Source organism: Vitis vinifera, chromosome 14, assembly GCF_030704535.1.
Source record: "Vitis vinifera cultivar Pinot Noir 40024 chromosome 14, ASM3070453v1".
In the NCBI taxonomy this organism is placed as follows: Eukaryota; Viridiplantae; Streptophyta; class Magnoliopsida; order Vitales; family Vitaceae; genus Vitis; species Vitis vinifera.
In genome coordinates, this window is record NC_081818.1 from 15,677,912 (window position 1) to 15,704,461 (window position 26,550).

The following is a 26,550-nucleotide window of genomic DNA, read 5'->3' on the forward strand; positions in this document are numbered from 1 at the left end:
TTCTCTCTCAGCTTTTGGCAGTTTAGCTGGGATTTTGCGAAAGAAGAGGTTATGGGCTTTTTGAAGGAATTCCACGAGCATGGCAGATTCGTAAGGAGTCTAAACTCAACTTTCCTGGTCCTTATCCCTAAAAAGACGGGTGTGAAGGACCTTAGAGATTTCAGACTGATTAGTTTGGTGGGGGTTGCATAAACTGTTGGCAAAAGCGTTAGCTAATAGGCTTAAGAAGGTTGTGGGAAAGGTGGTGTCTTCAGCTCAAAATGCTTTCGTTGAAGGAAAACAGATTCTTGATGCTGCCCTAATTTCCAATGAGGCAATAGACTCGATGCTGAAAAGAAATGAGAGCGGGGTGTTGTGCAAGCTGGATATAGAGAAGGCTTACAATCACCTAAATTGGAATTTCTTGTTGTTGGTATTGCAAAGAATGGGTTTCGGGGAGAAGTGGACTGGTTGGATATCTTGGTGCATTTTCACAGCAACATTTTCTGTTTTAATCAATGGCACTCCAGCGGGTTTCTTCAATAGTTTAAGGGGATTGTGTCAGAGGGATCCACTTTCTCCCTATCTTTTTGTGATTGGGATGGGGGCCCTTAGTAGGCTCATCCTTAGGATAGTGAGAGGGGGGTTTCTTTCAGGCTACAGGGTAAAAGGAAGAAGTGGAGACGGGGCTTTGGTATCTCATTTGCTATTCGCCGACGATACTTTAATTTTTTGTGATGCATCCCAAGATCAGATGGCTTATTTAAGCTGGTTGTTGATGTGGTTTGAAGCCATATCAGGTTTGAGAATCAATTTGGATAAGAGCGAAATCTTGCCGGTTGGGAGAGTAGAGAATCTGGAGGTTTTGGCTCTTAAGGTTGGTTGTAAAGTGGGAAGGTTGCCAACTTCTTACTTGGGGATCCCTTTTGGGGGAGAATCACAAGTCCGTGACTTTTTGGGATGGGGTGGAAGAGAGATTTCGGAAAAGACTTGCCATGTGGAAAAGGCAATTTATCTCCAAAGGCGGGAGAATTACTTTAATTCATAACACCTTGTCAAGTATGCCCATATACTTGATGTCTTTACTACAAATACCTAGAGTGGTTAGTTTAAGATTGGAAAAAATTCAAAGGGATTTTTTGTGGGGAGGGGGAGCTTTGGAGACGAAGCCTCATCTAGTAAAATGGGATTCCGTGTGTTTGGATAAAAGGAAGGGTGGTTTGGGAGTTAGACGTTTGTCTACTCTCAATAGGGCCCTTTTATGTAAGTGGAACTGGCGTTTTGCGAATGAAAGGGAGACTCTTTGGAGGCGCATCATTAGTAGGAAGTTCGGGGAGGAAGAAGGGGGTTGGTATACTAGAGATGTTAGGGAGTGTTTTGGAGTAGGCTTTTGGAAGGACATAAGGAAGGAAGGCGCTCTTTTGCAAAACAAAGTGGTTTTTTCTGTGGGGAATGGTAGAAGAGTGAAATTTTGGAAAGATAATTGGTGGGAATTTCACTCTCTGCAATTCCTTCCCCTCTTTGTATGCCTTTGTATCATATAAAGAGGCTTGGTTAGAGGAGTTGTGGGATCATTCGGGAGAAGAAGGGGTTTGGAGTCCTAGCTTCTCTAGGCCCTTTAATGACTGGGAGGTGGAGGAGGTGGAGAGATTACTTTGGACAATCCGGGGTAGGAGGCTTAATCCTCTTATGGAAGATAGAATGCTGTGGAAAGAGACTAAGGATAGGATTTTCTCAGTTAAATCTCTTTATAGTACTCTAGTTTCAAGAAGAGTTGTTCAGTTCCCTATCAACATTATTTGGAATCCTTGTGTGCCTACTAAAGTGTGTTTCTTTGCTTGGGAAGCTTCTTAGGGTAAGGTGCTAACTTTGGATCAACTCAAAAAGAGGGGCCGGTTTCTAACTAACAGATGCTTCCTTTGCTGTGAGGAAGAAGAGTCAATTGATCATATTCTTATTCAGTGCTCCAGGGCAAAAGTGTTATGGGAGTTAGTGTTTGCTCTTTTTGTTGTTACTTGGGTCCTTCCTTTTTCGGTTAGAGATACCCTTAGTGGTTGGTGTGGCTTTAACTTGGGCAAGAAGCGCAGAAAGGTGTGGAAGACAACCCCTTTGTGTATTTTTTGGACGGTTTGGAAGGAAAGAAATAGGATTGCTTTTGATAATGAGGAGCTTTCGATTCATAGGTTGAAAAATTCTTTTGTATGTAACCTTTGGTTGTGGACTAAGTCGGTTGTAAATGATGGTCCTCTCCCTTTACTTAGTTTTTTTGATAGGCTAGGTGCTAGTTGAGGGTTGGTTTTGTATTTCCTTTTTGTGCCCTTTGGCGCCTCTTGTATACTCCATGTATGCTTTTGGGTCAGGTTCAAGGTGCCATTTTCTAATATATGCTTTTTGTGTGTTTGCCTATAAAAAAAAAATGTCTTTATATGTCATCTTTAAACCTCCAACTTTTATATTCTCAAAACTAATATATTAAAAAAAAAGGCTTTTATACATCAAATTACCATCATTTTCAATATTAAAATTCAAATCATTCAAATAAAAATTCTATAATATTCATTCAAAGAATAAATTCATTTAACTTCCAACATGACCTTTAAAAAAAAGAATGTAGCTTTTCATATAAGCCTATTTTACCTTTCTATCCCTTTTATGATCAATTTCTAATCTTACCATACATTTTAAACAATTAATATAATAATTCTTTTAATTGGAAATTTTTTAATTTTATTTTTCTTAAAAATTATGAAAAATAATTAAAGGTGTATGCATTGTTGTATCATTAGATCTCATATTATATTGTGTGTCATAAGCTCTGCTTAAGATATGATACAAGTATTTAGGTAATTTTGCAATATTTTAGGTTCTCAAAAGTTAACATAAGTTGTTGAAATTTGAGTTTCATTTAGTATTTAACAAGCTTTTTATTGAAATTTTCTCCTTAAAAGAAATTTGTATATTTCTAAAATTTTGATTTGGTAAAATGTCTTTTTTATTTATTTATTTATTTATTTTATTTTTTAAAAAAAGTTTCTATATTCAAGTTCTTTTTAGAATTTAAAAGTCTTCTTTATTAGAAGTTTCTAAAAGTTTTTATAATGTTAAGTTTTTAGTTCAAAAATATAGTTTCTATTTCCTCTTTAGTTCCAATTTGGGAAGATTTAGGAGTGATAAGATAATAAGATTCCTAATGAGTTACCATATAGATTAGGTTTTTTACTTGGTTTTATTGAGTTTTTAAGGTTTTCTAAAGCCTATAATAAGGCTACTTATTGTGAAATGAAATTGATGATGAATAATACTAAGTTGTTTTGCATGTTTTTGCAAGTTTCAATGGTGAGACTCCATTACTTCTCTTCTAAATAAGACTCTTAGAAGGCTTTAATGAAACTCCAAGGTTTCCTGTCTTTTCTTTATTTTTGTTCTGGTTCCATACTTTATTTTTTTCCCCCTACTGCCATAATTCTGGTTCATTGTTTCTCTCCTTAATTCTAAAAGATTGAAGCCCTAGCACAGCTTACTTGATTGTAGAAAACTATCCTAGGGTTATTCTACTTCATACTTGCATCAGAATTTTAAACATTAGCAGATAGTAGGTTGCAGATATGCACCAAATAGAAAAAGCTTGAGAATAAGCTTAACGTTGTGAATACACTTAAAAACATGGTGCCATCTGCAGATTGAAGGTGAGCTACTCTCACAGTATCTCTACCAACTTGAAAACCACCCTCAACTATATTCCTCAGCCCTGGTTATCAATCTCACAAGTATGCCTATTGCAAGAGTGAGCAAGAAGAATTAAAGAGAGGCACTTTGACAAGGCCTTCTAGAGGTGCCAAACCAGCATTTTATTTTCTCATTAACAACTTCAACAAAATTTTAAAATGATGTACTTCGTTAAATGCACCTCCACTGGGCCATTTTAATTTTTAATATTTAAGGAACTGGACTTTTAATGGAGGCAAAATTTCTAGTACCTAGATGAAATTTCAACAGAAATTATGACTTCAAAAATTATTTCAATTCCATTACAACAAAAATTAGAATTTGAAGAAAAGCACAGAATCATTTTTTTTTTTTTTTATAGGAAACCACAAAGAGATATATTGAACGAAAAAAGCACAGAAGCATAGTATATCAGAAATCAGTATAAGGGACATATATAGAATGGAAAATATGGCAAAAATCTGAAAAATGTTAGTGTAATAGCAGTTGAAAGAAATACGCTACTTCTTGCCCCTTTTCACAGTTTTCTTTTTTCTTTTTTTTCCAAATATTGGTTAAATGTCTAATATTATAATTTTTGGAGAAACTGTCAATACAACAGTTACTATAGCTTCCCACTAAAATTCAAAACTTCAAAGATGCATACAGAATTTGAATGAAGTTTCACATTGCAATACATAGATGTACTTAGAAGATACATTCTCAAGAAAGACTCCTATAACAATAATGTGCTTGAAAAAACCTGGAAGATATTGTCTTGAAACCATATTAGTAGACAAGTAATGTCAAGGTTTCTTAAAAGAGGAAAGACGACAGAAAAGGGAAAGATGGCACTAAGTGGTAAATAATTGCATCTACACTCAAACCACTTTTATTTTAAATGATTACTTCCTGTCAGATGTGCAAGAGAGAAAAGCTTGAAGGAATTTTTTTTTTTTAAAAAAAAAAGAAAAAAAACAGTTGACTATGTCTAGCTCTAAGACACAGTCTTCTTAAATTGAAAAATAAGTAAACATTTGTAGCTATATGCTAAAGCCATGAGAAAATAAATAGATCATCTACCACCTGAACTAGACAATGATCATAATTATGACAAGAATGCTAATAAGATAAACTTTAGGATTTTTGTATGCAAGTAAACCATAACAAGAACGAACAAATGCTAAATTTCATGGATAACAAACCTTGAAAACCAAGTATCAAGAACATCTGGTTCCTGATAAATTTCCACATCTTTTCCATACTTCTCTTGAGCCTTCTCAAGAGCTTCGTTGGCATTCCTAGCAACTATATATTCTTCTTCACAGTCTTTTCCAACAATATACCAAACTGGTATGCGATGTCCCCACCATAGTTGTCTGCTTATACACCAATCCTTAATATTTGATAGCCAGTGATTATAAATCTGTAATTGAAGCAAACCCATGCAATGTTCAGTATGAGTGGGATACTATTCTGAAGAAGCAACTAAGGGTAGACTAATTTATTGATAACCAATCATATGAAGGTAGTGGAGTTGATGGTTAAAGGTATCTTTACATGAGTTCAAAAAGCATCCGCATGGTGTAGATTAAAATGACCAAGAAAGGAGGTCATAGAGCAGGGGCAGAGCCAAAAATTTAACCCAGAGACGACACCCTTCAATGATAGTAAAAGTAAAGAATGATTGATAAAATAGAAATGATTAATAATGCTTATATTCAATAATTTATCACCAATGAGTCTTTTCAGTTATGCATTTATCTTCATTGAATTACATAATTACTTTTAAAATATATATTAAGACATGTCAAAAAAATTTCTATAAAAAATTAAAAGAATTCAATTATGAAAAGAAGACAAAGGATCCGCATTTGGCCAACAAGGAATTGGACACTTTGTTGGTAAAAATTTGTTGAACTACCAATTTTCCTAAAAGCTTAAGCTTGTAGGATTTTGTTGGCCAATTCTTAGGAATCTGATTGTGATCCTAGTCAATGAAATGATTTTCTATTAATTGTATTTGTTTCTTTCCCCCTTTTTTCTTGGTAGGTGAACTTGATCCATGATTTATGAGAAAGATTGTAGGATGACAAGTTGTAAGAGTAACTTTACTATTGGTAATTGTGTAAAAACAGGATGTACAAATTGTATTCTAATCCAATACAATTTATATGCTCCCTTTGTTATGCTCATAAGGAGTCTATTGATCATATGCTCTTGCATTGTGAGAAGGCAAGGGTGTTGTGGGAGCTTTTGTTCTCTATTTTCAGGGTGCATTGGGTGATCCATTCTACAGTTACAGAGACCCTTTTAGGGTGGCATGACTTTTTTGTTGGAAGAAAGCAGAAAAAAGTTTGGAGAATAGCACCTTTATGTCTTTTTTGGACAATATGGAAAGAGAGAAATAGAAGATATTTCAAGAAAGTGGAGCTCTTTGTTCAAAGGCTGAAATTCTTGTTTTGTTCAACTTGTTATCTTGGTCTAATTTGTTTATAGAAAATACAACTCTGTTTTTAGTCGATTTTATTGATTGGTTGGGGTCGAATTGAGGGAGGGAGTGTTTTTGTTTTCCCTATCCTTTTTTGTGCTCTTTGGGGCCAATGTATACACCATATGTACTTTGGTGCTTTCATATTAATACTATTGCCATTTACTTCTAAAAAAAAATGAAACAGAATTTGTTTCAGTATTTTTGTCTTATAATATTGTTTTCCTTTTTGGGGATTTTCCCTTTTTTTCCCCTCCCAAAATACTGGAATGGAAAGCATTCAGGTGACACTCATCCATGTATTACAATCATGCAATTCTAAGCAGGTCACCATTCCACTAGCTAGAAGCTGCTGAAAGTACAGAGTTGATTACAGCACCAAATAATAACTAGAAGAAACAGAAGAAGTTCAAATCCACCTGAAGGAGTCATATGCTGCTGAATAAAAAGATAATTAATCATAAATACCTTCTCAAATCTTTCAGGCATAATGGTTAATTCTCCTCTTTGAACTGCTTGAAGAGCCTTCTCAGCTAATGGCTCCATAGTTACAAACCACTGCTTACTCACTAGAGGCTCTATTACCTAATTAGAAGGGGGAAAAACGTGAGAAGAAATTCCTTGTAAAAGAGCATTATCCACCAATATTTAACTCTCAAATTTGGAAGAACATAAGAGAAAAGCAATGTAAACGCACTTCTCCACCACGCTGGGATCTGGGAACTCGTAATGTGTGAGGCTCCTTTTTAACAGCCAAACCTGTCTCCTCAAGATCTAACCACAGTTTCTTCCGTGCCTCAAACCGATCAAAGCCACTGATATTGCAAGTGCCATTACACACATTAAACAGAAGCAAAACACTTCTTTTGAATAAAACAAGCATTTAACAACCCCATGAAATTATTCCATAACATTACCAGTACAGTCCAGCAACCTCATTAAGTGTCCCATCCTTATTCATCACATTAAGTATTGGGAGACCAAGTTTTCTAGCAAGAAGGTAGTCGTTATGATCATGACCAGGGATTATCTTCAGCACACCAGTTCCAAAGTCTTTATCAACATACTGCAACATTGGCAGTTTAGAAAATCTCTAGCAATCAGGTTGTTCATCTTCAATTGTTTGACATGGATTTAAGGAATAACAAATTGAAAAGAAAAGGCAAAACAAAGATGCAAACTGAAAAAATTAAGAAATTGTAATACATTTAACTTTGAGGGACTATATACCCTTAGAAACAATCAAGGAATCTGAAAGTGAGGATAGGTTTTGAAAGCACAATAAATCAACAGTCTAGAACTTATACCAATTTGAACATTTACTACTGATGAAGTGAAAGGCAAATTCTATTTTGTTTAACAGATCATCTAGTTTTTTTCTATTATTTGAAAGCAATCCAGCATCTTTATTGTATAGAATACAATAGTAATATATTAAATAATGATAGATCTAATTCTTTTCTTTCATTAAAAGAAAAGGGATGAAATTAATTTGATGGATTCAAATTTATTCATTGCTCTATCAATTGTGAAATGCTTTTCTAGAATGCCAATAAGTATGTTATATCTTGTATTAAAATATGTTCAATTTCCAAAACATCTTCATGGAACAAAGCACCACCGAGCCTGCAAAACAAGAGCTATATGAAAATTTTATTTTTCTATTAGACAGTTGAAGATGGCACTAAAATTTGTTTTTGGGAGGATACTTGGTTTGGTGATCAATCTCTCAAGTATCAATTTCCAAATCTTTTCAGACTTATAAGGTTAAGAAATGTGTCTATTTTCAGCTATAGAACCGTCCTCTACCTATCAATCTTGGACTTGCAATTCTTGTTGAAACCTTTCTGGCCTTTTTTTTTTTTATAAATAAACGCACAGATAAAATATATATATATATATGAAGAGAGGAAAGGGTGCCTAAAGGCTGACCCAAAGCATACGAGGGTATATAAGAGGCACCAAAAGGCAAGAACAAAAAGAAGAGGGGATACAAAAAATCACCAACCCTCATCTAGAACCCAACCAATCAAAAAGTTGATTAAAGGTAGATGCCCTTCATCTATAACACCCTTTAACCAACTTTGTTTCATTTGCTAATCTTTCTGCATCTCATAGAGTGTTTGTTACCAAACGTAATTTCATTGACATACCCAAAACTATTCCAAGAGACATTAAGGGATGAGAATTGGAGGAATGCAATGTAAGAGGAGATGAGTGCCTTAGAAAAAAAATCATACCCAGGAAATTGTGGATCTTCCTATTAGGAATAAAAACAAGTTTGGTGTAAGTGGATATTTATAATAAAATATAAGGCAAATGGGACACTTAAGAGATATAATGCAAGAATGGTAGTTAAGGATATATTCAAACTTATTGGATAGATTACCAAGAAACCATCTCTCTAGTGGCAAAGATAAATACTATTCATATATAGCTATCCCTTGCTACTAACTTTGATTGACCCTTGCATCAATTCGATGTAAAGAATCCATTCCTCCATGGGAATTTAGAGAATGAGGTTTATATGGAGATATAACCTTGTCTAGAAGAAAATTTCAAGTGGAAGAAGGTCTCTCAATTGAAGAAGGCCTTCTATAGGCTTAAACAATCCCCTAGAGCTTTCTTTGGAAGGTTTGCAAAGGCAATGAAGAATATGAGTTATATTTAGAGCCAAGGTGATCATACTAGGGAGATTAAAAGAGATGTGAAATTTAAGACCCAAAAGGACTTAAATACTTTTTAGGGATTGAAGTTGCTTAGTCAAAGGAGGGATTTTTTATTGCACGGCAAAAGTATATTTTAGATCTCCTTAGAAAAACCAAACTATTGGGGTGCAAGTAGGCAAATACATCCATTGAGGTTGGTCACAAACTTGATTAAGTGATGAGTCCTCTAGTTGAGAGATAGAGGTATGAAGATAGGTAAGTTAATTTACCTATCACATATTGTTAGTGTGGTGAGTAAGGCACACAAGGAGGCGGTTACTCGGATACTAGATACTTGAAGTCAACTCCTAACAATGGGATTTTGTTTCAAAAAGAGGGAGGAATACACTTAAGGTTTATACAAATGTTGATTGGGAATGATCAGTCACTGACAAGAGGTCAAAATCTAGCTACCGTATTTTCTTAGTGGGGAATTTGATAACTTCGAGGAGTAAGATACAGTTTATGATTGCTGTCAAGTGCTACAGCAGAATTTCAAGCCATGGTGCATGGAATATGTGATCTTCTCTAGATAAAAACTATTATCAATGATCTTAAAGTAAGTTGGGAAGGTTATATGAAGCTCTACGGTAACAACAAGTTGGCTATCAGTATAGCTCACAATCCAGTTCAATATGACCAAACTTAGCATGTTGAAATTGATCGTCATTTCATCAAGGAGAAGCATGATAATGAATTAGTAACTACCCCCTATATATCCTCAGATAAGACAATTGACCAATATACTGATGACCAAGGGAATTATAGCTTAACTATAGCATTTAATCAACAACTTGAGAGGGAGTTTGGTGCAATGATTTTTTTTTTTTTTTTATCTCTACAGTTGATTTATTTTCTATAATTAGGACTGATTTATTTCTTATAATTGGTGGTTGATTTAGTGGAATAATTTTAGGCTTATAATAGAGTAGTTTCTTTGTTTTCTCACTACAAACATTATAAATAGATTGTAAATATATTCAGTGAATAGACAAATATTATTTCAATATCATTATGTGTTTTCAATATGTAACCAATTTCATGAATGACAACAGGATTTAAAGAGTTGAAATGTTATATCACATGAAAACATTGAAACTAGAGTTCTAAAATGTTCAATTTAACAAAATATGAATTTAATGCATAGGTTCATCACAAAATCCACAAAAATATATATATATTTTTTAATTTTTAAACATGATTTTTAGTTTCGATTATAACTAGTTATATGTACTTATATGTTTTTTTGATAGGTAAGTAAAGATAGTCTTAAACGGAAAACAAGAATGTATATGTACGTATATGTTGGCAATTGTCATCTCCAAAGTTCACACATTTCAAATTTGTCATCATCCTTTCTTATTGAAAAAAAAAATCCAAAATAACAAAAAGGTATATTATGTAAAAGTTCTTATTCGCCAACCACCATCATTTTCAACATCACCACTCAAATCATTCAAATGAAGATTCCTTAATATCCATTGCATGAATAAATTTACTTAACTTCCAACATCTCATGTGTGCCTTTGACAACAAGAATGAAACTTTTCATGTAGGATTATTTTACATCTTCTTTATTTATTTATTTATTTATTTTTATAATCAATTTCTAACCTTACCATACATTTTAAACAATTAATATAATAAATCTTTTAAGAAAAAACCTTCAAATTTGATTTTTTTTTTAAATTATAAAAAATAGTTAAAAGTGTATATATTGTCATATCGTGTATCGTATATGTATTATAAGATATGCTTAAGATAAGATACAAACTACAATACATATCAATTTCCTTTCGAAAAATGTACCATATCTTACATCATATCGCATAATGTAAGTTTTTAAAAACTATGGTTCCAAGGCATCCCTCAAAATTGGAAACTCTATGCCATTGAAGTCCTCAATAATTTCTTTTCCAAAACTTCCACAAGTTTTTTCTACATTCATAATTTTTTCATAGCCTCAACTTATATATGAATTAGTCCATCCAAAATGCTTGAGAGGGCCATTTCCCATATCTTGATACTTCAACTCATAAATAGATTCTCATTACAATTTCATGTTTCTAAACATCATGTTATATACATTGTGATGTGCTTTATCCACTGAAGAAAATATTCTTCTTTTTTCTGTGTCAAAACTGAATACAAAGTGACCTATATATATACAAGTGGGATTCCTAATCTAAGCCATATAATATACACAATCACTATCTCTAATGAAACAATAACTAATTAGGAGAGATTCTCTCATCCATAAAAATAGAAAATATCCTAACACAATCCCTCTAATCTAGGCACTTAATTACAAATCATAATCCCATATTTCCACTCCCCCTCAAGTTGGGTAGTAGATGTCTAGCATTCCCAACTTGCTTTTCATGTTTTCGTAGGTGGCCTTTGGAAGTGCCTTTGTTAGAATGTCTGCTGTTTGACAACTTGAAGGAATATACATAAGTCTGATTGTTCCCCCTTCAAGTTTCTCCTTGATGAAGTGACGATCTATCTCCACGTGCTTGGTTATGTCGTGTTGAACTGGATTCTTTGCAATACTTATGGTAGCCTTGTTATCACACAAAACTGTCATAGTGGAGTTTGATATAATTCCAAGTTCCTTGAGTATTTTTTGGAGCCACATTCCTTCACATATCCCATGAGCCATTGTCCTGAATTCTGCCTTTGCACTGCTTCTCGCCACTACGAACTGCTTCTTGCTTCTCCAAGTCACCAAGTTTCCCCACACATAGGAACAATACCCAGTAGTCGACCTCCTATCTATCAAGGATCCTGCCCAATCAGCATCTGTGAATACCTCAACTTCCCTACTTGAGGTTTTCTTGAAGTAGAGTCCTCTACCCAGGCTCTTTTTAAGGTACTGTAAAATTCTGTATATGGCTTTCATGTGTCTTTCAGTGGGATTGTTCATGTAGCGGCTTACCATGCTCACAACGAAACCAATATCGGGCCTTGTGTGAGTTAAGTAGATCAACTTTCCTACTAACCTCTGGTACCTGTCTCTATCAGTTGGATGACTGTCATTATCTTTATCAATCTTACCAATAGGATCCATAGGCGTGTCCACTGGCTTACAACCTAGCATCCCAGTCTCCTGAAGTAGATCAAGGACATACTTCCTTTGCGTGACCACAATTCCCTCCTTAGTTCTACCAACTTCCATGCCAAGAAAGTATCTGAGTTGTCCAAGATCTTTGATTTCAAATTCTCTTGCTAGCAGCTTCTTGAGATTCCCTATCCCTTCTTCATCGTCTCCGGTAATTATAATATCATCAACATAGACAATGAACATAGTCATTTCACCTTCCTTAGAGTGCTTCATAAACAGTGTGTGATCTGCTTGACTGTATAGGGACTTTCTCAGTTTACACACTTTTCCTGAATTTTCTGGAGTTTCCACACTAGGTGGAATCTTCATGTAGACTTCCTCTTCTAGTTCTCCGTTGAGAAATGCATTTTTGACATCAAGTTGGTGCAAATTCCAGTCCAAATTTACTGCAACTGACAATAACACTCTGATGGAGTTGAGCTTTGCTACTGGTGCAAATGTTTCTTCATAATCAATGTCATAAGATTGAGTAAATCCTTTAGCTACTAGTTGAGCCTTGAACCTGTTTATACTTCCATCCGGATAGTGCTTCACGGTAAATATCCACTTGCATCCAACAGGCCTCTTACCCTCTGGTAATTCTGAGATTTCCCATGTCCCATTTTTCTCCAAGGCTTGTATTTCTTCCTGAACAGCAGTCTTCCATTCAGGTTGTTGAAGTGCTTCTTGGATGTTGGATGGGATACGATCATCTTCAAGAGAAGTGATGAACGCTTGGAAATTTTGTGAAAGCTTTCCATAGGACACATGATTACTGATTGGATGCTGAGTGCAGGATCTTACACCTTTCCTTAAAGCAATGGGTTGATCAAGATCATCAAGGTCATTACTGGAATCTAGATCATAAATTGTGTTACCTGGTTGTGAGTTTGGGTTGCTTGGATCTTAGTCCAATTCTTAGTTCTGCTCAAGTGGAGTGCTGTCCTCGGGCTCCTTTTAAGGAGGTTTCTCGGGCTTTTCCTTTAAATTTTTTCTAGAATAAACTATTACCTCTTTACTGCCTTGTGTAGTTGACTCAGGTGTGACAGCAGGGACATCCAAGGAATTTTTTTTGGGGACAGAAATAGTACTATCTATTTGAGGAGGCAATGATGAACTCAAAGGAGAAGTAGTGCTGATTTCGGTTTCCCAAAATTGGAATTCATCTGTGGACCAATTCTCCCCCTGAATTGCAGTTTTGGGGTAGAAGGGTTGATTTTCGAAGAAAGTGACATCCATGGAAGTGTAGAATTTCTTGGTTGTTGGAGAGTAGCACTTGTATCTTTTTTGGTTTGGTGAGTACCCGAGAAAGATGCATTTAGTGGCTGTCGGATCAAGTTTACGACGTTGGGACTTATGGATGTGAACAAAAGCAGTACAACCAAAGACTTTGACTTGGATAGACGAGATTATTCGAGCAAATGGATATGCAGCGAGGAGGATTTGACACGGGGTTTTAAATTGAAGAATCCTAGAAGGCATTCGGTTGATCAAGTAGGTTGTTGTGAGTATAGCTTCACCCCATAATTGTTTAGGCACGTTTGAAGCTATCATGAGGGATCGTGCCACCTCCATCAAATGTCTATTTTTCCTTTCTGCAACTCCATTTTGCTGTGGAGTATCAATGCACGAGCTTTGATGTACGATGCCATTCTCTAGAAGATATGACCCAAGAATGTTGTGATAGTATTCTCGAGCATTATCTGTCCGAAGGACTTGAATTTTTGCCTGAAATTGCGTCTGAACCATGTTGTTGAAGTTTTCAAATATTTCCCTCACTTCTGATTTCTTCTTCATACAGAATACCCAAGTCACTCGAGTGTGGTCATTAACAAAGGTGACAAACCATCTAGAACCTGTAATGTTGTTGATTCTAGAGGCCCCCCAAACATCACTGTGAATCAAGGAAAAAGGATGAGATGGTTTGTATGGTTGAATGGAATAGGAGTTGCAAGTATGTTTGGACAATTGACATATTTCGCTTTGAAAATTTTTGGAATTTTAATTGAATAATGATGGATATAGTCTTTCAAGATAGGAAAATTTTGGGTGACCTAATCGGTAGTGCCATAACATAACAACACTATCCGTCTTGGTACTAGGGTTGGAAACTACACAAGCAGTCTTCATTGGTAGCCTTCGAATTTCCTCAGCTCTCAGAAGGTAAAGTCCAGCACGCACCTCAGCATTGCCAATCCTCTTCCCAGAGTTCAAGGCCTGAAATTCACACATGTGAGGAAGGAATTTAGTAACACAATTAAGATCCTGTGTTAGTCTACTTATAGACAATAGGTTGCAATCCAATTTCGGAACATAGAGCATGGAGTGAAGAGTAATATCCTTGGAAATAATAACTGAACCTGTGCCGAATACCCTAGAAAGGGTTCCATCGGCAATTCGAACAGAGGAATTGTTATGGCAAGGAGTATATTCATGAAAAACCATGAGATTCCCAGTCATGTGATCTGAAGCTCCTGAGTCCATTATCCATGTAGTGTGATTTTCCTGTCTAACATTTAGGGCATGGGAAAAAATACCTTTCTGGGCTATAGATGCGGTACCAATAGTTGTTCCAGTTGATTGAAGAGTCTGTTGGAACATTTTCTGTAGTGCCTCCAATTGCTCTTTGCTAAACGGACCAGGATTTGAGATAGTGCCAGATGTGTCTTCTTCGGCTGCAACAGTGTAACCCCGACCTTCTCTGTTTTGCTATGGCCGAGAAGGTTTCCAATCAACAGGTTTACCGTGTAGATGCCAGCAAGTCTTTTTCGTGTGTCTAGGTTTTCTACAATGGTCGCACCATGGACGATTCTTCTTCGTTTGGTGGTTGTTGTTGTTGGATTGGGTTCCTCGTGCAACTAGGGCTGAGTTCTCAAGATTTTTGGAGGAATTTTAGGTTCCCAACATCACTTTTTGTCTGCTTTCCTCTCTGCGAATTTCAGAAAAAACTTCCCTAACACTAGGTAATGGCTTAATACTTAGAACTTCCACGTACCTCATCTAAATTCTTATTAAGGCCAAGTAAAAATTTGTAGATGCGTTCCTTTTCAATGACCTTCTTGTATAGGAGTCCATCTTCGGGACACTTCCAAACCAGTTCTTCATAAATATCGAGTTGTTGCCAATACCGTGTAAGGATATTAAAATATTCGGTAATAGTTGAATCTCCTTGTCGAAGATCTTGGAGAATACTCTTGATTTAGAAAATCGCTGAGGTATTATCGATGTTGGAGTAGGTCTTTCTAGCTGCATCCCATATCTCCTTTGTTGTGCCATAATACATGAAGTTTTCTCCTATGTCATTGGTCATAAAGTTAATTAACCAAGACATCACCATACTATTTTCCAACTTCCAGGTTCGGTATCCTGGATCATCTTCCTTCGGCTGAACAGTGGCTCCCGTAAGGTATTCTTCCTTACCTTTCCCGCAGATGAAGATCCGAACAGATTGAGCCCATTGAATAAAATTCTGCCCATTGAGTTTATGACCTGTTATGGGAAGAATGATGTCGTCTGTGGTGCTGGCACTGCAGGAGTGAACTGCTTCAAGTCTGGACGTCACCTTCGAGTTTGATTCTTCCGTTCTGCTCTCCATGGAAAAAGATGATTTTTTATTTTTTTTATTTTTTTATACGTGGTTCAGTTCTGAATGCTCTGATACCATGAAGAAAATATTCTTCTTTTTTTCTGTGTCAAAACTGAATACAAAGTGACCTTTATATATACAAGTGGGATTCCTAATCTAAGCCATATAATATGCACAATCACTATCTCTAAGGAAACAATAACTAATTAGGAGAGATTCTCTCATCCATAAAAATAGAAAATATCCTAACACAATCCCTCTAATCTTGGCACTTAATTACAAATCATAATCCCATATTTCCACATCCACCAATGCTTATAAGCTTCAGGAAAAATTAGCATTGTATTCACAACAAAACAACAATATAAAATAACATAATTACTAAGAACAATGGTATTCAAAGGCCTTTACCCTGTCAGAAATAATAGGAACATGACGGCCAAATGTCATCGGCACAATTGCCATCCTACCAATATACCTAGAATAGCGATCATCCTGCACAAAGATGATCAAATTTAAGGAAACGTTTCACATAAAAACTGCTATCACTCTCATGCAAGAATTTATAGGTTAAATATGACATCAGGAATTCCTTCACATAAAAACTGTCGTCATTCTTGTTAAAGTATTTTATATGAACTAGCAAGAATATAAACACCTAGTGGAATACAAAGAGTCAAAATTCTGAGCTAATGACGTCAAGCATAGTTTAAAATCTGTTTGAGCAGCCATTCCTGTTTTTGCACAAGAACCAGTACAAGACTGATCTAGCGTCTAATTTCAGATCAACCATAATGCAATATATGGAATGAGAATCAGAGGAATTTACATATATCTATAATTCTTTCTTCCATGTAACAAAAAACAACAAAAAAAAAAAATCAAATTCTTAAACAAAGTAAGGAGATTTCTTGTTTCTTGTTCTCCATTCCACTCATCTTCTCAATAAAACAAAAAGGTATATCAGACAAAAATGAGCCAAAACAAAACATAATTCACACTTTTCGCTGAAAAAAAGCTTAACAGGAAAGGATGATTAGAACATTTTCATTATTCCCTAATAATAGGTGCAGAGTTCAGATATGTGAGAAAGTCAACCCTACTTACATTTTCCAGTATAGTTGCAAGAAGAAAGGTGTTTTAGTTTCACTGCATACCCATTCATACAAGAACCTTTCTCCATGTTCAAAACAGAGGACATGTTCAAAGTCAAGCCTACTTACATTTTGCAATCTAGTTGCAAGAAGAAAGGTGTTTTGGTTTCACTGCATGCCCATTCGTACAAGAACCTTTCCCCATGTTCAAAACGGATCTTGGATTTTCTAAATCTCATTCTATTTTAAAAGCATTAATTTTTATTTTTTATTTTTTATTTTTTTTATCAGAAACAAACAGATGTACTAATTAAGAAAGAATAAAACATAAAAAGGATGAGAAATCCACCCCATGATATACAGACTGGATCAAAAAGACTTGAAGAAATCTATACACTATACAAGGAGGGCTAGGCAAAAGGTACAAAAAAGTCTATACAAGTATAACATCTCCTAACCCTGTACACCCAACCCTTGGGTGTACATATCGATAGCCATCTAAGTTGAATTATACTCGAAGGATAAGGTTTAAAAACGTTTGCACAGTAAACCCCAAAAGAAACATAGAAATGAAGCAAATCCCACATCATCTCTAGCATCTTCCAAGTGTCCTTGAAAATCTTAGCATTCCTTCCTCTCCACACAATCCACGACAAAGAGAGACACATGATCCTCCAAAAAGTCTTGCCCTCTAATAGAGTTCCCAAAACACTTGAAAGAAATCACTATCATATTGTGAATACTGCCTAGCTAAACCCGCGTCATTCCAGCCTGTAAGAATATCTTATGCCACAATCCTAAAGTAATCGGACAATGGAAGAAAAGATGATCAATCATCTCTCTACTCTGACATAGGATGCACCAATCAGGACTAAAGGCATTGAAAGGCCTTCTCAACTATAATATGTCATTAGTATTTACCCTCTTATATGCCACTAACCAGGCAAAGGCCATGACCTTAGAGGGGACTCTTGATTTCCACAAAAAATTAATTGGGTAGAAAGGAACAAAATATGAGAAATTGGATATGGCTAAAAGAAATTTTTTTACTAAAAATACTCCTAAAGAGGATGATACCCAAGCTTTCACATTTGGAACAAAAGAAGTTAAATGTACATGGGAAAGTAAAGACATTAGTCTTTCAAGATCCTCAATCTCCACATCAGTTAGATTCCAGCGGAAGATAAGATCCCAAGATAGAGAGGTGTCATTACCCAATATGGCTGAAATGGAAAGGTTTTTAGTTGTGGTGACTTTGGAAAGTCTTGGAAATTGTAAGCATAAAAGTTGGTCCCCCCATCACAAATCTTTCCAAAAATGAATTATGGTCCCATAACTCACCACAAAGCGAGAGTGTGTATAAAAAACTTAGTGAATATATGCAATGACCTTCCAAGGGTAATGATTTAACCATTTGACTATATTGTTAGCATCTCATTCATTAGGATGTGTCCTATAAAGACTCAAGATAACCTAACGCCAAAGGCAAAAACTTTCCTTAGGGTATCTCCAAAGCCACTTCCCTAATAAAGCTTGGTTCCTCAGAGTAATTTTCCAAAACCCTAGCCCACCAAACTCCTTAGGCCTACACACTATGTCCCAACTAACCAAATGATCCCTTTTACCCTCCCCAAAAGCCAACCATGGAAAACATCTTTGTATTTTTTCAATCCTTAAAGTTATTGAACTTGGAATCTTGAAAAGAGATAAAAAGTAGCTCAGGATGTCTAACAAACAAGATTGAATTAGGGTAATTCCACCTCCTAAGGACAAAAAAAGTTTTTTTTTCCATCCATGCAACCTTCTAGAGACTCCATCTAACACTAGATCCCAAAAGGAAATTGATTTTGGATTTTCCCCCTAAAGGAAGATCCAAATATGTTAAAGGCCACTCAAAGACTACATAATCTAGCAAAAAAGCCAACCTCGTGGTTTGATCTTGATTAATGTTGATTCCAAAAAGAGTGTTCTTATTTAGATTAATCCTTAGCCCTAATAGATGCCTAAACACCAACAAAATTAGCTTAAGAGATTGTGGATCTTTCAAGGAAGCTATAGAAAAAAAGATAGTGTCGTCAGCAAATTGCAAAAAGAAACCCCTCAAATAAACCTCTTTCCTCTACTCTCACTACCAACCTACTTAAAACTTCAACCACAATGGTAAAGAGAAAAGGGGAAAAAGGATCTCCTTGTCTTAAGCCTTTGTATGCCTTACCTTTGGCATTTCCATTCACTAAGATTGCAAAAATCATCAAAGATAAACATCCCCTCATCCAAGACCTCCATCTTGAACTGAACCCTTTTCTTTCAAGTATATGGTCCATTTCAGAAGCATTAATAATAATGTTTAAAAATGGACAATTACAATGAAAGGCAAGGTAGATAGCGCATAGATGGACAAATGTCCCTCCATTTAATCTTTTACTCTTAATGATACCCTTGGCCTACCAACCTAGCCTTATTCTTCACTATGGTACACGATGGACAATTACAATGCAAAGCAAGATGGATAGGATATAAATCAACAAATGTCTCTCCATTTAATCTTTCACTCTTGAGTAATACACTTGGGCTACTAACCTAGCCTTATTCTTCCCTATGAAACCATTCTCATATTGTTTGTTCCTAAATATTCATTTGGTACCAATGACATTAGTGTTTCTACACCTGTAAACTACGTACCACACATCATTCATAACAAATTGATTTAGCTCATGATATGATAATCATGATTCATCTCTCAAAGCTACCTCTACATTTTTAGGCTCTAGTTGGGAGATATGACATAACTATCCAATTTCAAGAACTTTAATTTCACTCTTAGAGATCATTGGATCAGCTAGATTAAAAACATTTGGAATGGATGAGTTTTTAGTACACTTGATTTATGTTTTTTAACATCCACAATTTTGTATCTTCAAGAGTTCTCAATTTTGTGTCATCTTTAATCTTACTATGGACCTCCAAACTTGGCTGATTTCAAGCTCTAAAAGACATCATTGTTGGTACTAACAAAGTAACAATAACTTCTACATCTACGACTTGATCATGACAAGGTGGGGGTCCCAAGTCATCTATGACTACATTGGTAGGTCTCTAAAACTACTTTGTTGCTGGGATTGTCAACACTATAGGTTTTTCTTTTAGAAGAATGACCTAGAAAACTACCTAAATGGACAGTCAAATTTACCCAAGTGTTCACTATCCCCTAGGATGTAGCACCTACCATATTAGATAGTGAATGAAGTGTATCATTGATCTTTCTAGAGGCTTAAAATGCCCCATTGGAGGAGATGAAGATGGCTAACTAGGAAATGTGTAGTTTAAGCTAAGAGGGGAACCTTTTGTTCTTAGAGTTTGTTTAGGACTTTCTTCCTCAATAAGGCCCTATGGCTTTTCTTTATTGGGTATTAAATGAGTTATTTTTCTGTAGTGTTTCCTTTTGAAGGATCTCTCATCCTTTCTCATACATCCATTTTCTCCTTTATTATAATTCTCTTTTTTCCCTTAAAAATACAAAACAGTTCATCCTTTGAATCTAACCACTAATGTAGTCAAAATAAATGTTAAAAATAAGAAAAAGAAGACGAACGACTAATCAAAATCCTATGTTTGAAAATAAAAATTAATAAGCGAAAATCCCAGGGAAAACATGTGAAAAAGAGACTATATCCTGCAACCAAAAGCAGAAAATGGTTCAAAGAATTTCATGGGCATAATAGATGCAAAACTTCTTTCAACTGGTGTACATATTTATCTCCTAACCAGACGTGTTGCATAAGCAAGTTACCAGACCTGAGGATGTACTGCAATGGCGGTATCTCCAAATAAAGTCTCCGGGCGTGTTGTAGCTATTGTCAAATAGTCACTCCTTCATTCAAAAGAAACACCACAATAACAATGGTCATCAGTAACCAAACTATGTAAGGCTGCATGACATAGATGTAATTTGAAATTTAGTGGAATACATGTCTTAAAATGTTGACTAAAATGCCAAAAAAAAAATTAGTTGATCAATTGAAGATTATGTTTATTTAAGCATATTAAAAAGGAAAAGACTCAAGGTTGTGATATGTAAGAAAATTGCTTGTATTTTCTCTAGGTGATCCATCTCATGCACTGTTTAGCTGCCAATATGACAGGAAACAAAATAAAGCTTTGAATATCAAAACTTTGGAGAGTATGTTGGATGGGCTTGATGTGGGTGTCAGGTCCGAGTATGTATCTAAATGTCTAATACTTCACATCTACAAATTGTAGGATATTGGGACTTGGATAAAGGATCTCAAAAAAGAGTATGGAAATTCGGATACGACATAATAAAAGGGAAAAAAATGAAAATTTAATAAGAAATCAATCAAAAGAAAAGATATCTTTAATAAGAACTATCCTTCCTTTCTCTTTCATCTCAAATCTTTTTTTTTTCCTTACTCCTAAATATCACCATAAAAATTCATTTAACAACAAACTCTCCTTTCTTTCAATATAATTATTACCTAAGGAAGTTTAAAATAAATAAATCAAAACTAGACAGCTACACCTAAGCAAAATAGGAGACTTGAACAAGGATCTAACACCCACACTCATCATGTTGTGCTGATATGGGTGCATTGAATGGAGTTGGAGAATCCAAAGATCATAGTTTGGAAACAAAAAGCTGGTAACAAAATTCTAAATGTTATTTCCTTGGTTGACCTTTGTTTGCAAGAGAGAACTTCAAGATCTGTTTTTCTTTTTCCTTTTTTTTTTTTTAAGAAACAGCAATGCATTAAATTGAAATAGGAATTAAGAAGTATAATAGAAGGATGAGGAATCCTCCCACAAACGAAAGATAAACATACTTAATACCAAAAGCAAAAAGTCATTTGGTAATTACAAAAAACAACCTCTCCTTACTAACCCACGCCCTTGGAGCTACACACTGCTAACCAATCTAGTTGAACCACATTAAGAGGAATGCCCTTAAAAGTTGTGGTACAAGATGCCCAAAAAGAAGCAAGGAAGTGAATGGTATTCTCTAAAACCTCTTAATTCCTTGTCTTGTCCTAAAAAATTCTAGCATTTCTTTCCCGCCACACAACCTAAATTAAAGCGATACAAAAGATTTACCACAATACTACACCTCTCTTGGATCTTCTCAATCCCTTATAATTAATGGTCATCATGTCACAAATGCTTCTCAAGGGAACTCAATCCATCTTGGCTATTTGAAATAATCTGTCATAGCCCCATCGTCAAAGGACAATGTAAGAAGAAATGATCTATTGATTTCCATACACAACTTACAAATATCAAGACTAAGAGCTTTATAGGGTCTTCTCAACTATAACATGTTATTAGTATTTACCTTCTTGTGTACCACTAACCAGATAAATGACTTAACCTTAAAAGGGACTTGAGATTTCCAAACAAAATTAGTAGGGAAAGTAGGAGATGAATAAAAAAGGTGGGACAAGACTAAAAAGAAAGACTTAACTATAAATAACCTTGAAGAAGATAAAAACCAAGTTCTCACATCTAGAATAGATGGGGTTAAGTGCAAACAAGTAAGAGAAGACATGAGGCTTTCTAATTCTTCTATTTCGGAATTGGAAAGGTTATGACAGAAATTAAAGTTCCAAGAGAAGAGAAAAGTAGACCCAAAAATTGAAGAGATGGGAAGATTTTTAGCTGTGACTATTCTAAAAAGTCCTAGAATTGGGAGCCCAAAGGTTGGTCCCCCCACAAAACAAATTCTCTCCCCATCTCTCACCATAAACCGAGTGTACCTAGTAAAATCCTGAAAAACCTGTGCAATAGCCTTCTTAGGGCAACGATGTGACCACTTGACTATAGTGTTGGCATCCCATCCATTAGTATGTGTCTCATATATGCTTAGAGTGACCTAATGTCGCAGAGCAGAACTTTCCCTAGGAAACCTTCACAACTATTTCCTTAAAAGAGCACGATTCCTTAGAGAAATCTTCCCAAGCCCCAATCCCCCTTCCACCTTTGGCTTACACACTAAATCTCAACCAATAAGATGGTCTCTCTTGCATTCCCCAACATCTAACCAAAGAAAGTCTCTTTATAATTTCTCCAACCACTACAATGGGAATCTTGAACAAGGATAGAAAGTAGCTAGGAATATGAGAAAGGCATGAGTGGATGAGAGTTATCCTTCTACCTAATGATAAATAAGCCTTTTTCCATCTATCTAATCTTCGCGAGATTCTCTCAATCACTGGATCCCAAAAAACACAAGCCTTTGGGTTCCCCTTCAAGGGAAGACCCACATAGGGAATAGGTCAATTAGAAGCCTTGCAATCAAGTGAAAATACCAACCTAGTGAGATAATCCTGATCGAGGTTGATGCTACAAAGGGTACTCTTGTCAAGATTGACCTTAAGTCCAGATATTTGCCCAAACACTAACAAGATAATCTTAAGAGTTCGTAGTTCTTCCACATGGGCCCTAGAAAAGAAAATGGTGTCATCTGCAAATTGCAAATGGGACACTCTTGTTCTATTCCTACCTACACTAAAGCCCTCCAACAGACTTCTTTCCTCTGCTCTCAACATCATCCTACTTAACACATCAGTTACGATAGTAAAAAGAAAAGGGGACAGAGGATCTCCTTGTCTCAATCCTCTAGTTGCTTTGACCCACCCTTTGGCATTAGCATTCACTAGGACTACAAAAGTTACCAAGGACAAGCAACCTCTCATCCAAGTCCTCCATCTAGGACTAAACTCCCTCCTCTCCAATACATGGTCCAAAAAATCCTAATCCACGTGATCATATACCTTTTAAAAAACCAATTTTGAAAACCACTTCTTCCTCTCCTAAGTGTCTTTTCTCATCCACTATCTCATTGGCTATCATAACCGCATCCAAAATCTCCTTCCCTTGAACAAAAGCTCCTTGAGTAGTATGGATAGTTTCATGGAGTACATCTCTTAATTACCCTGATAAGACTTTGGCTATTATCTTGTACAGACAAGTGATCAAGCTAATACGTCTAAACTCTAAAAAATTTTTTGTCCGATTTTTTTTGGGCACTAGAGCTATGCAAGTGGCATTAGTGCTTTGATTAATTATCCCGCTCCTGTGAAACTCTACGAACACCCTCACTAAGTCCTTCTTGATCACATCCCAACATTCTTGAAACAAAGTAATGGTAAAACCATCAAGCCCTAGTGCCTTATTATCCCTATCTAACTGAAAAATGACTTTACAAATCTCTTCTTTGGTAAAAGGGACGTCCAACCTAGAAGCACTCTCTGTTGAGATGGGGGACCAATCTAAGCATTCTACCCTCTAAGACTATCCAGGGGGCTTGTATAAAGCTTTTTAAAACAAATGCAATACCTCCTCTGAGATACTATAAATATTATCCAACACTATTCCCCTTTCGTTCTCCAAGATCTTGATAAATTTCATATTTCGTCTACCATTAGCCACCTTGTGTAAAAACTTTGAATTGCAGTCCCCTTCTCTTGCCCATTTTACCCTAGCTTTTTGTCTTCTTCCCTCAACAATATTTCCTCCAACTCCCCTTTTCTCAAAGTCCTTTGTGTTGAAAGCTCATGAGAAAGATTCCCTTCTTGCTCAACAACATCAATGTTAACAATATCATTAAGGATGCTCTTTTTCCTTTCCTTTAGCTCTCCAAATGATTCTTTATTCCTTTCTTTTGATTTGGACTTAACAAATTATAGCTTCCTCATGAACTTATGTCCTTCCCACCCATCACCCTAAAAAACTCTCCACCAACTACTAAAGCAATCTTTGAACTTTGGGTGTCGCAACCACATGATCTCAAATCTAAAAGGAGTTCGTCCCCACTTGAATGGATTGGTGTCTAAAACAATCGGGCAATGCTCCAAGGTCTGTCTAGAAAGAACTTCTTCAAGACTTTAAGGAAAATTTTACTCCCACTCATTTGAGTATAGAAACCAGTCCAATCTCTTACACACTTGGGAATCTTGCATGTTTGACCAAGTGAAAGAAGCATTCAGTAAAGGGGGGTCAATTAACCCACTTTCTCTTATGAAACCATCGAAGTTCCTCATATTAGGTGTTAATTCAAAACCACCTAATTTTTCTGAAATTCCCCTTATGACATTAAAATCACTCCCCACACACCAAAATGGAAAGGTTAAGCCAAAAAGGTCCAAGAGCTCCACCCAAAAATCCTTCCTAAGTATGGAATTATTTGGACCATAATGTCACAGACTTAGTCTTTTCCTAAGCACGTGTGACATTTAGACAAGTCAAGACACTTGATCTTGCTAAGTCAACCTTACTCCCAATGCTTAACTTGTTAGGTTAAGATGTTCACGACTTGGAAGCTTTAGAAGGCGTAGTAGGCAACTCTTAAAGAATGGAAGCTTTTATTGCTCAAAGGAAGCTTTACAAGTGCTTTGGGAACTCACTTGCTTGGTTGGTTAGGTTCTTGGGTGGTTTTTGGATGGTGCCTTGGCCAAATGAGGCATTAACCTATTTATAGGCACCTTAGGAAGTCTCTAGAACCTTGAAGGGTTCCTTACAAATCAAGAATAATTTAGAAGCTCCTACACTAGTCTATGTACAAGATGGCTTTGGAAGATTCTAGAACACCCCACACTATTCCAATGCTCTCCTAGCCATGTGTAGAGATGTGTGGACATCTCTAGCCCTCTCTAGAAGCTTCCATACTCTTCCACTTTGTAGCTAAGTGTAGATGTCTCCAGGGGTCTACAGAAGCTTCTCACCTCCTACATAACCCAATGGAGAGGGTTGTTTGAAGCATCTTGTAACACTCTCCCCCACCTATGCCATCGTCCCCCTCGTTGCCTCTTCTTGAAACCTCTCAATGTGTTTCCAGAACCTTCTCAAGGAATCCACATGTTCCCATCTTGCCTACCTCTTATTTAGTCCTTTCCATTGGACTAGATACTCTATCACAGTAGGGACCCTTTGTCTCCTGGTGACCTGTTCAACCAGGATATTCTTCACCTCCTCCTTCTCCCATGAGGCCTTGAATGGATGCAGACCCTTGCTCTTTCGATGCTTAGAGTGGTGCTTCCTCCTGCCCATCGAGTTCACCTTTCCCTTGGTGACTTTGTCTATGTGTGTGCAGGCTACCTCAGCTCGCTTCCCTTTTGCTTCCTTTACTTGCACCCTTGATAGTAAGGAGGTCTTAGGTATACTAGGCTTTGGGTTAAATTGGAGGGCACCTAGCAACTGCATCGAGCTCATATGTGCTTCGTCTTCCTATTCCCTCTCCTCGATCATGGCACTGAGCACCTTCCTCTTTGGACAATCCCGTGCCCAATGTGGACCGTCACACAGGAAGCATTTGATTTTAGGCATAAACTCCTTCCTTCCCGGAGGTTAGGCATCTTGCCTGATCCCATTCTAGGAGCATTGTGGTCCCTTGAAACATCGTCTCCCCCACCTATGGCATGGCTATCCTCTAAAGACTCAACCTTGGAGGAGTCTCCCTTCTTGTAATCCGTTAAAGACTCTACTACTGCCATAGTAGTGGCTAAGTCTTGAACACCTCGACACCTTAATTCCTGCTCGGCCCACCCTTGCAGGTTATCCATGAAGTTAAATAACAACTCCTCCTCAATCATGTTAGGAATCTCAAGCATGAGCGAAGAGAATTCCTTGACATAGTGACGTATCGAGCCTGTGTACTTGAGACACCTCATGTTTTTCCTAGCTAGGTAGGCCATGTCCTCAGGGTAGAACTGCCTCTTGATCTCCCTCTTGAAATCCTCCCATGTCTTTATGGTGCAAATGCCTTTCTCCATATCAGCGAACCTCCTACACCACCATAGAGTAGTTGTGTTAGTAAGGTAGAGGGTTGCAATCCTTACCTTAGCCGCCTCATCAGTTAGTGAGATAGCCTCGAA

At 36.3% G+C, this 26,550-nt stretch overlaps 1 protein-coding gene across 2 annotated transcripts in view; it reads right to left on the reverse strand.

Annotated features, from left to right (window-relative positions):
- The window catches only part of LOC100253666 (valine--tRNA ligase, chloroplastic/mitochondrial 2), a 75,706-nt gene that overhangs the window by 25,144 nt on the left and 24,012 nt on the right, over nucleotides 1–26,550 (reverse strand). For both annotated transcript variants that reach the window (XM_010662006.3, XM_019225095.2), the window contains 6 exons: nucleotides 20,462–20,537; nucleotides 15,984–16,067; nucleotides 7,093–7,241; nucleotides 6,873–6,990; nucleotides 6,644–6,760; nucleotides 4,890–5,110 (listed from right to left, as the gene is read on the reverse strand). In XM_010662006.3, coding sequence (XP_010660308.1) covers nucleotides 4,890–5,110; nucleotides 6,644–6,760; nucleotides 6,873–6,990; nucleotides 7,093–7,241; nucleotides 15,984–16,067; nucleotides 20,462–20,537 — 765 coding nt within the window. The remainder of the gene's footprint in view (nucleotides 1–4,889; nucleotides 5,111–6,643; nucleotides 6,761–6,872; nucleotides 6,991–7,092; nucleotides 7,242–15,983; nucleotides 16,068–20,461; nucleotides 20,538–26,550) is intronic.